Source organism: Rattus norvegicus, chromosome 6 (genome assembly GCF_036323735.1).
Source record: "Rattus norvegicus strain BN/NHsdMcwi chromosome 6, GRCr8, whole genome shotgun sequence".
Taxonomy (NCBI): Eukaryota; Metazoa; Chordata; class Mammalia; order Rodentia; family Muridae; genus Rattus; species Rattus norvegicus.
The window spans coordinates 5,941,610-5,953,437 of record NC_086024.1 but is presented as its reverse complement, the minus strand read 5'-3'; the positions used below and the strand labels follow the sequence as shown (position 1 = coordinate 5,953,437).

Here is an 11,828-nt window from a genome sequence, read left to right as displayed (position 1 = left end):
AAGACTATACATTTACTGACTCTGGGCTCCATCCTCATTGGTAGCAATGAATAGCCTAGTAAGAGCACCAGTGGAAGGGGAAGCCCTTGGTCCTGCCAAGACTGAACCCCCAGTGAAGGTGATTGTTAGGGGGCGGGTGGTACTGGGGGAGAGGATGGGGAGGGGAACACCCATATAGAAGGTTAGAGGTGGGGTTAGGGAGATGTTGGCCCAGAAACGGGGAAGGGGAATAACAATCGAAATGTAAATAAGAAATACTCAAGTTAATAAAGAAGGAGAAAAAAAAAAAGAAACCCAGTAAAATAATGTCCTGTTTTATTTTTAAGATGGGTTGGCTATTAAAGCGGGTTTGTCATTTTGTATTTAAAAAAATAAGGGCTGGAGAGATGGCTTAGTGGTTAAGAGCACTGACTGCTCTTCCAGAGGTCCTCAGTTCAATTCCCAGCAACTACATGGTGGCCCACAGCCGTCTGACATGGGATTTGATTCCCTCTTCTGGTATGTCTGAAGACAGCAGCAGTGTACTTATAAAATAAATAAATAACTCTTTAAAAAAATAAAAATAAACTTTCATGTCAGTCTAAAAAAAAAATAAAATGCCTCAGTTTCCGGTGATGCAGAATAGCAAATTCATCACACATCCCTGTGGAAAGAAAATTTTAGGCACACATACACTTCTGTTCTGTTGGGGAAAGATTTCTCCATAAATCAGCCATGCTAACATTCTCTTTATTAATGAGAATTAATGATTTGGAAAGATGGATCTTTTCCTGTTCATGATATATTTACAAATATTTTCTCTAATGGTGTAAATCTGCACTAGTTTCTCTACTGATTCTCAGTTTTGCACAGACGGCACTTTAGTGAAGAACGAATGTCACCTGTACCATAGCTACAGAAAGGAAGAATCATGGCAGCAATGGGAAGGGCATCCATTTGGATAACTGAATTCTACCACATTGATATTTAAACCAAGACGGCAGATATATGTAAGTCAAATCATCTAACTAAAAATTCTTGAGACAGGGTCTCATCTTCCACATAGAACTAACCAAATATGCTTGAGTGACCACTGAGACATAGATCACAGATTTCTTCCCCTCTGAGCTTGCAAGAATATATCACCACATCTGTATTTAATTTTGTACTTTTTAAAAATTTTGTAATATATTTAAGTACAGAAAACCTAAGTGTACATTTAACCCAGTTTAGTGGTGAGTTCTTTAGCTTTTGCCTTTTCCAACTTGGCAATGCGAGTCACAGACTTAGGACCCAGGACGTTGCCTCCCCAGTGGCGGCGGATCTTGTCATATCTGTCATAATTGGTCCTAATAGCTTCCACCAACTTAGGCAGAGAACCCTTGTCTTCCGAGTTAACCTGTGTGAAGACAACAGTGGTGCATGTCTTCCTGTGGACCAGGCACCCCAAGCTGGCCTTTCCCTTGATGATGCAGTAGGGCACCCCCATCTTTCGACAAAGGGCAGACAGGAAAACTCAGAGACAGCTCACACTGATGTTACATTTGGGCAGCCATGAGCTCTTTCTGCGTCATCAGAAGTACACCAGCATTTATTTACAGAACACTGTGTTAGGACAGCTGGGAAAGTCTTAAAGGAAATGAAAAGTAGAACCTCAGAGGAACAGAGTCTGGGGAGGGGAAGACTTATGTGTGGAGGACATAGAGACTGATAGAATATACTTAAGTATAATTTGTGTGTGGGTTTGCTTCTTGTTTTTCTTTGTTTTTTAACTCAAGTCTCATGTATTCCTAGTAACAATCAAAAATGTAGCAAGAATGTAAAGAATCAGGGAGTGGATTATACAGGAGAAAGTGTGGGAGTTAGGAAAGCCATTCTAGTAGTATTTTTTCCTATTCATGTCAGCAAGGGTTTACTGAACATCCCTGTGTAGCAGGTCTGTGCTGTGAAAAATAAGATAAAGAGATACTATGCATCGCTGATCACATTCCAGTGACTATGCAAAGCCAGCCAGGAATACATTTGTAAAGCTATCTCTTGTCCTGTGATGAGAGAAACAAGCATTCTTAAGTGACTACATAAGGTAGATAAGAGAGCACAGAGATAGAGACAGACAGAGTGGGTCAAAGATATACCATGACATGAACCTACAGTTCAAACCCTGGAGCCTTTGGAAATGACAGACCTAACTAGAGTACTGGAGAGTTTAGAGGAAAGGCTGAGAAACATATGCCCAAGTATTAGGCATGCAGAAAGAGCAGGTTCTTTGGAGCATCTGCAGGTGGGAATGGCAAGGAGCAGCATCCACTGAGGTATACCAGGATCCAGCTGTTTTTGCAGATGGGGTACTGGAGAGAAACAGTTCAGTATTCTGATGATGTAAGGCTGGAAAGAACAGGATATATCAGAGGAGATACAGAACAGCATTAGCTTTCCAGGAAGGTGGGGAAGCTCCACCCAAGCATGTCAGACAGAGATATACCATAGATTTGTTTAAATTTTATGGACAGTGCAGGGTTAAGTGTAGAGTGTATTAGTAAGGCATAGGAATTCCTACATGTGGGTTGGGGATTTAGCTCAGTGGTAGAGCGCTTGCCTAGCAAGCGTAAGGCCCTGAGTTTGGTCCCCAGCTCCGGAAAAAAAAAAAAAAAGGAATTCCTACATGTAAGAAAAGCTTACGCCAGCAGTGGTATGTTGTCTCTCACAGTGAAGGGGTGGTGACAGGAGGGCAGGGCTCTCTGCAGTTTGTCTTTGTCATGCTTTGGTCTCATAGAGGCCATTCTGCCATAAGAAGATGGTTGGTTGAGCACAGGACCGTGCAATTGTGTTTAATGATACAAGAGTGGGATATAAGCCAACAGTTCCTTTATCATCCACCATAAAGGCCCTTCCAGAGACCAACAGCCTCAGTAGATTTCTGCAAGTCAGGTACATACCATCTCCAATGGCCACCTTTGGCTGTAAGAAAAGCTAAGCAAGCAGTAATTCTCCTTCTATAAAAGGTCTGGGCATGGGAAACTGGGAATAAACAACGAATAAGTTAAGCTACCATTTCTTCTACCACAGGGAGCAGGTGAGATACAATGAGGACCTGCAGCAGGCTAATGGTAACAATACATGCCTTTAGAAGAAACGTGGAATTTAGAAATTCTTCTAGTTCTTGATGTGGAGTCTCAGGGGAAACTCAGCAAAAGGCTGGATGTAAGTTCAAAAGCCAAAGGCTCAGGGCTGGGTCTGAGACGATAGCTATGAGGAGGGGCCATTAGAAGAGTCTGGACACTCCAGGATGGCATGGAGCAGAAAGAGAATCAGGCCCCAGTAATGACATGCTTTTAGAGCAGAGGCATAAAACAAAGACCTTGACCCGCGGATCCCGGCCCGCAGCAGCTCTCTGCTCCCAGACCCGGTGAGAGAGAGACCCAACCGCCTGGTTAGGTGGGCACTCCTGAGGCTGCAGAGCGGAAGAGACCAACAACACTGCTCACCCCTGCCCACATCCCTGGCCCAAGAGGAAACTGTATAAGGCCTCTGGGCTCCCGTGGAGGAGGGCCCAGGAGCAGCAGGACACCTGCCTGAGACACCACCGGAACCGGAAAGAAACAGACCGGATAAACAGTTCTCTGCACCCAAATCCCGTGGGAGGGAGAGCTAAACCTTCAGAGAGGCAGACAAGCCTGGGAAACCAGAAGAGACTGCTCCCTGCACACACATCTCGGACGCCAGAGGAAAAAGCCAAAGACCATCTGGAACCCTGGTGCACTGAAGCTCCCGGAAGGGGCGGCACAGGTCTTCCTGGTTGCTGCCGCTGCAGAGAGCCCCTGGGCAGCACCCCACGAGCGAACCTGAGCCTCGGGACCACAGGTAAGACCAAAGTTTCTGCTGCAAGAAAGCTGCCTGGTGAACTCAAGACACAGGCCCACAGGAACAGCTGAAGACCTGTAGAGAGGAAAAACTACACGCCCGAAAGCAGAACACTCTGTCCCCATAACTGACTGAAAGAGAGGAAAACAGGTCTACAGCACTCCTGACACACAGGCTTATAGGACAGTCTAGCCACTGTCAGAAATAGCAGAACAAAGTAACACTAGAGATAATCTGATGGCAAGAGGCAAGCGCAGGAACCCAAGCAACAGAAACCAAGACTACATGCCATCATCGGAGCCCAATTCTCCCACCAAAACAAACATGGAATATTCAAACACACCAGAAAAGCAAGATCTAGTTTCAAAATCATATTTGATCATGATGCTGGAGGACTTCAAGAAAGACATGAACACACTTAGGGAAACACAGGAAAACATTAATAAACAAGTAGAAGCCTACAGAGAGGAATCGCAAAAATCCCTGAAAGAATTCCAGGAAAACACAATCAAACAGTTGAAGGAATTAAAAATGGAAATAGAAGCAATCAAGAAAGAACACATGGAAACAACCCTGGATATAGAAAACCAAAAGAAGAGACAAGGAGCTGTAGATACAAGCTTCACCAACAGAATACAAGAGATGGAAGAGAGAATCTCAGGAGCAGAAGATTCCATAGAAATCATTGACTCAACTGTCAAAGATAATGTAAAGCGGAAAAAGCTACTGGTCCAAAACATACAGGAAATCCAGGACTCAATGAGAAGATCAAACCTAAGGATAATAGGTATAGAAGAGAGTGAAGACTCCCAGCTCAAAGGACCAGTAAATATCTTCAACAAAATCATAGAAGAAAACTTCCCTAACCTAAAAAAAGAGATACCCATAGACATACAAGAAGCCTACAGAACTCCAAATAGATTGGACCAGAAAAGAAACACCTCCCGTCACATAATTGTCAAAACACCAAACGCACAAAATAAAGAAAGAATATTAAAAGCAGTAAGGGAAAAAGGTCAAGTAACATATAAAGGGAGACCTATCAGAATCACACCAGACTTCTCGCCAGAAACTATGAAGGCCAGAAGATCCTGGACTGATGTCATACAGACCCTAAGAGAACACAAATGCCAGCCCAGGTTACTGTATCCAGCAAAACTCTCAATTAACATTGATGGAGAAACCAAGATATTCCATGACAAAACCAAATTTACACAATATCTTTCTACAAATCCAGCACTACAAAGGATAATAAATGGTAAAGCCCAACATAAGGAGGCAAGCTATACCCTAGAAGAAGCAAGAAACTAATCGTCTTGGCAACAAAACAAAGAGAATGAAAGCACACAAACATAACCTCACATCCAAATATGAATATAACAGGAAGCAATAATCACTATTCCTTAATATCTCTCAATATCAATGGCCTCAACTCCCCAATAAAAAGACATAGATTAACAAACTGGATACGCAACGAGGACCCTGCATTCTGCTGCCTACAGGAAACACACCTCAGAGACAAAGACAGACACTACCTCAGAGTGAAAGGCTGGAAAACAACTTTCCAAGCAAATGGTCAGAAGAAGCAAGCTGGAGTAGCCATTCTAATATCAAATAAAATCAATTTCCAACTAAAAGTCATCAAAAAAGATAAGGAAGGACACTTCATATTCATCAAAGGAAAAATCCACCAAGATGAACTCTCAATCCTAAATATCTATGCCCCAAATACAAGGGCACCTACATACGTAAAAGAAACCTTACTAAAGCTCAAAACACACATTGCACCTCACACAATAATAGTGGGAGATTTCAACACCCCACTCTCATCGATGGACAGATCATGGAAACAGAAATTAAACAGTGATGTCGACAGACTAAGAGAAGTCATGAGCCAAATGGACTTAACAGATATTTATAGAACATTCTATCCTAAAGCAAAAGGATATACCTTCTTCTCAGCTCCTCATGGTACTTTCTCCAAAATTGACCATATAATTGGTCAAAAAACGGGCCTCAACAGGTACAGAAAGATAGAAATAATCCCATGCGTGCTATCAGACCACCACGGCCTAAAACTGGTATTCAATAACAATAAGGGAAGAATGCCCACATATACGTGGAAATTGAACAATGCTCTACTCAATGATAACCTGGTCAAGGAAGAAATAAAGAAAGAAATTAAAAACTTTTTAGAATTTAATGAAAATAAAGGTACAACATACCCAAACTTATGGGACACAATGAAAGCTGTGCTAAGAGGAAAACTCATAGCGCTCGCTGAGTGCCTGCAGAAAGAAACAGGAAAGAGCATATGTCAGCAGCTTGACAGCACACCTAAAAGCTCTAGAACAAAAAGAAGCAAATACACCCAGGAGGAGTAGAAGGCAGGAAATAATCAAACTCAGAGCTGAAATCAACCAAGTAGAAACAAAAAGGACCATAGAAAGAATCAACAGAACCAAAAGTTGGTTCTTTGAGAAAATCAACAAGATAGATAAACCCTTAGCCAGACTAACGAGAGGACACAGAGAGTGCGTCCAAATTAACAAAATCAGAAATGAAAAGGGAGACATAACTACAGATTCAGAGGAAATTCAAAAAATCATCAGATCTTACTATAAAAACCTATATTCAACAAAATTTGAAAATCTTCAGTAAATGGACAATTTCCTAGACAGATACCAGGTATCGAAGTTAAATCAGGAACAGATAAACCAGTAACTCCTAACTCCTAAGGAAATAGAAGCAGTCATTAAAGGTCTCCCAACCAAAAAGAGCCCAGGTCCAGACGGGTTTAGTGCAGAATTCTATCAAACCTTCATAGAAGACCTCATACCAATATTATCCAAACTATTCCACAAAATTGAAACAGATGGAGCCCTACCGAATTCCTTCTACGAAGCCACAATTACTCTTATACCTAAACCACACAAAGACACAACAAAGAAAGAGAACTTCAGACCAATTTCCCTTTTGAATATCGACGCAAAAATACTGAATAAAATTCTGGCAAACCGAATCCAAGAGCACATCAAAACAATCATCCACCATGATCAAGTAGGCTTCATCCCAGGCATGCAGGGATGGTTTAATATACGGAAAACCATCAACGTGATCCATTATATAAACAAACTGAAAGAACAGAACCACATGATCATTTCATTAGATGCTGAGAAAGCATTTGACAAAATTCAACACCCCTTCATGATAAAAGTCCTGGAAAGAATAGGAATTCAAGGCCCATACCTAAACATAGTAAAAGCGATATACAGCAAACCAGTAGCTAACATTAAACTAAATGGAGAGAAACTTGAAGCAATCCCACTAAAATCAGGGACTAGACAAGGCTGCCCACTCTCTCCCTACTTATTCAATATAGTTCTTGAAGTTCTAGCCAGAGCAATCAGACAACAAAAGGAGATCAAAGGGATACAGATCGGAAAAGAAGAGGTCAAAATATCACTATTTGCAGATGACATGATAGTATATTTAAGTGATCCCAAAAGTTCCACCAGAGAACTACTAAAGCTGATAAACAACTTCAGCAAAGTGGCTGGGTATAAAATTAACTCAAATAAATCAGTTGCCTTCCTCTATACAAAAGAGAAACAAGCCGAGAAAGAAATTAGGGAAACGACACCCTTCATAATAGACCCAAATAATATAAAGTACCTCGGTGTGACTTTAACCAAGCAAGTAAAAGATCTGTACAATAAGAACTTCAAGACACGGAGGAAAGAAATTGAAGAAGACCTCAGAAGATGGAAAGATCTCCCATGCTCATGGATTGGCAGGATTAATATAGTAAAAATGGCCATTTTACCAAAAGCAATCTACAGATTCAATGCAATCCCCATCAAAATACCAATCCAATTCTTCAAAGAGTTAGACAGAACAATTTGCAAATTCATCTGGAATAACAAAAAACCCAGGATAGCTAAAGCTATCCTCAACAATAAAAGGACTTCAGGGGGAATCACTATCCCTGAACTCAAGCAGTATTACAGAGCAATAGTGATAAAAACTGCATGGTATTGGTATAGGGACAGACAGATAGACCAATGGAATAGAATTGAAGACCCAGAAATGAACCCACACACCTATGGTCACTTGATTTTTGACAAAGGAGCCAAAACCATCCAATGGAAAAAAGATAACATTTTCAGCAAATGGTGCTGGTTCAACTGGAGGTCAGAATGTAGAAGAATGCAGATCGATCCATGCTTATCACCCTGTACAAAGCTTAAATCCAAGTGGATCAAGGACCTCCACATCAAACCAGACACACTCAAACTAATAGAAGAAAAACTAGGGAAACATCTGGAACACATGGGCACTGGAAAAAATTTCCTGAACAAAACACCAATGGCTTATGCTCTAAGATCAAGAATCGACAAATGGGATCTCATAAAACTGCAAAGCTTCTGTAAGGCAAAGGACACTGTGGTTAGGACAAAACGGCAACCAACAGATTGGGAAAAGATCTTTACCAATCCTACAACAGATAGAGGCCTTATATCCAAAATATACAAAGAACTCAAGAAGTTAGTCCGCAGGGAGACAAATAACCCTATTAAAAAATGGGGTTCAGAGCTAAACAAAGAATTCACAGCTGAGGAATGCCGAATGGCTGAGAAACACCTAAAGAAATGTTCAACATCTTTAGTCATAAGGGAAATGCAAATCAAAACAACCCTGAGATTTCACCTCACACCAGTGCGATTGGCTAAGATCAAAAACTCAGGTGACAGCAGATGCTGGCGAGGATGTGGAGAAAGAGGATCACTCCTCCATTGTTGGTGGGATTGCAGACTGGTAAAACCATTCTGGAAATCAGTCTGGAGGTTCCTCAGAAAATTGGACATTGAACTGCCTGAGGATCCAGCTATACCTCTCTTGGGCATATACCCAAAAGATGCCTCAACATATAAAAGAGACACGTGCTCCACTATGTTCATCGCAGCCTTATTTATAATGGCCAGAAAATGGAAAGAACCCAGATGCCCTTCAACAGAGGAATGGATACAGAAAATGTGGTACATCTACACAATGGAATATTACTCAGCTATCAAAAACAACGACTTTATGAAATTCGTAGGCAAATGGTTGGAACTGGAAAATATCATCCTGAGTGAGCTAACCCAATCACAGAAAGACATACATGGTATGCACTCATTGATAAGTGGCTATTAGCCCAAATGCTTGAATTACCCTAGATCCCTAGAACAAACGAAACTCAAGACAGATGATCAAAATGTGAATGCTTCACTCCTTCTTTAAATGAGAAAAAGAATACCCTTGGCAGGGAAGGGAGAGGCAAAGATTAAAACAGAGACTTAAGGAACACCCATTTAGAGCCTGCCCCACATGTGGCCCATACATATACAGCCACCCAATTGGACTAGATGGATGAAGCAAAGAAGTGCAGACCGACAGGAGCCGGATGTAGATCGCTCCTGAGAGACACAGCCAGAATACAGCAAATACAGAGGCGAATGCCAGCAGCAAACCACTGAACTGAGAATACGTCCCCTATTGAAGGAATCAGAGAAAGAACTGGAAGAGCTTGAAGGGGCTCGAGACCCCAAAAGTACAACAATGCCAAGCAACCAGAGCTTCCAGGGACTAAGCCACTACCTAAAGACTATACATGGACTGACCCTGGACTCTGACCCCATAGGTAGCAATGAATATCCTAGTAAGAGCACCAGTGGAAGGGGAAGCCCTGGGTCCTGCTAAGACTGAACCCCCAGTGAACTAGTCTATGGGGGGAGGGCGGCAATGGGGGGAGGGTTGGGAGGGGAACACCCATAAGGAAGGGGAGGGGGGAGGGGGATGTTTGCCCGGAAACCGGGAAAGGGAATAACACTCGAAATGTATATAAGAAATACTCAAGTTAATTAAAAAAAAAAAAAAAACAAAGATCTTAAGGAAAAATATAAGGAGATGACCAGAGAGGAGAGTCAGGCAGAGAATTTCTAGAAAGAGACTCCAGAAGGGCGAGAAATACCAAAGAGGTCTAAAGGTAAAAGGCTGGAAATTGCATAGAGAATTTTGTCATATGATTTCATAGCTGGTCTCAATCTGAGCCATCTGTTGGTGGAAATGGAACAGTCCGTTTCCATGTATTGTAAAGGAAGGCACCTGGCTAGTGTAAATTCCTTCTCAGCAGAGGCTCTAAAAATGCAGAGGAAGAAAATCAATGCAGTAGGAAGTAGAGAGAAACATTAATGGCTTGACTGGGGTATAGTTAGGGATTAGGGGAAAGGTCAATAGGAAGGGAATGGTTGAAGGCACAGGAGACGCTTGTAGGAATGAGAAAAGGCATTCAGGCATCACCCTTTATCCATGGCTTTGTATTTTATTGCCTTAGTTATTCATGGCCAACTACCTGCAGCCCCCAAACTTCCAGAAATAAATAATGCATAGTTTTTTTTTTCAGTAAGTCTTATTAAAGCATCTTGTTCCATTCTGTTTTTGTTAATGCCTTAGGGCTTACTTTTATTATGATTTTTAACTACGTGTAGGTATGTGTGTCTGTGTGTCTCTGATTTCCACATTCCCTAGAGTATGAGACAGTCCTGAGTTGCATGAAGTAGGTGCCCAGTACCAAACTCAGGGGCTCCGTGAGAGCAGCAAATTCTTTTAACTGCTGAGCAGTCTCCAGCCCCTTCAGCTGCACCTAATTAACAACTCAATGCTGTCCTAGGGGTGCATAGGAAAAGCCCTAACACACAGTTTCAGACATCCAGGGGATGTGTTCTGCAGTGGAAGAGGTAGCAACTGTAATCATGACTGCCAGACCAATTTTAGTTGTCTGTCAGAATGGGGACCACCATTCCTAGCTTTGCTGCACTTAGAGTCTGAACAGTATGAAGCTTTTGAGTCCAAAGAAAAGAAGAGGAAGGCTGTTGGGAAAGAATCTGAATGCCCCCCCCATACCATCTCTGTATTTAAAATTATAGGAAACCTACATGCTCAGTAACACAGATGACAAGACTGCAAGACTCACAGTCGTTATACACCGTACATCTAACATCAAATACTATCTTGCGCGTGGTATTTCTTAGGCACAACATAATTCCACGTGAGCCTCAGTCTGAGAAGACGTGCTAATTTGCCCTATTCTATTTTTTCACAGGCCATCACATCAACCTTGGAATATAGTTGGATAGTAAAGTTATGCAAAGAGTCCCTGAGTACTACAAGAGCTGGGCTACACAGAGAGTGTGCTCCTCTGATTTTGCATGGGGCATGCTTGTCTGACAGTCCATGGAGCATATACTTCTGGCCTATCCTTGGAGCGTGCTCGTCTGACTCACCATGGAGCATGCTCATCTGACTGACCATGGAGCATGCTCCCCCGCCTATGCCTGGAACGTGCTCTTGAGAAATTGCATCTATCTGCACACAGAGGAACAGATGTGCTTTCATTTTCCTAAGCAAAATAACAGGAAGTATCATCATTCTTGAGGTCACAGTATTCATAACAGGAATGTGTGGAGAGTCACGTGAGATCTATTGGGAAGCATGGTGTTTGGTTCAGTCCCTATCTTGAGGGAGATAAAATAATCTCAGTTCTCAAATGGTGTCAGTCACCGTAAGGACCCAATCCAAGAGGACTAAACACTTCTGTAGCCCCTTATAATCTGAGCTTGAAAGGGGCCTCTGCCTCTTCAGACAGCTGGGCAGCTCACAGAAATTCTATCCTTGCAAACGGAGATATAGGTACCAGAGAAGCAGCTCTTCCCTCTGATTAGTGGAACAGCTATGACAGAAATTGTCCTTTCCCCAAGACACAAAGTGACATTTTAAAGGAGAAGCCTCTCTTTTGGTGCCATGGAGTCATTTAAAAATAAATTAGAGTAAAAGCTCCAAAGAACGTCTGTTTAAGCACAGCTGTAATTCAGGGACACAAGACCATTCACTTCAGCCATCTCTCTGCCGGATTCACTTCTTGTTCCTCAGATTATGTAGGAATCAAA

At 42.1% G+C, this 11,828-nt stretch overlaps 1 protein-coding gene across 1 annotated transcript; it reads right to left on the bottom strand.

Moving 5' to 3' along the window:
* Positions 1-1,103: 1,103 nt before the first annotated feature.
* LOC134479268 (large ribosomal subunit protein eL8-like) lies at positions 1,104-1,468 on the bottom strand. Its single transcript, XM_063262714.1, has one exon. The coding sequence runs from the start codon at positions 1,466-1,468 to the stop codon at positions 1,199-1,201; it is 270 nt and encodes an 89-aa protein (XP_063118784.1). The 3' UTR covers positions 1,104-1,198.
* Between the last annotated feature and the right edge of the window lie 10,360 nt (positions 1,469-11,828).

Excerpts from the sequence above, each read along its gene's own strand:
- LOC134479268 (XM_063262714.1), bottom strand. The coding sequence starts at position 1,468 with ATGGGGGTGCCCTACTGCATCATCAAGGGAAAGGCCAGCTTGGGGTGC.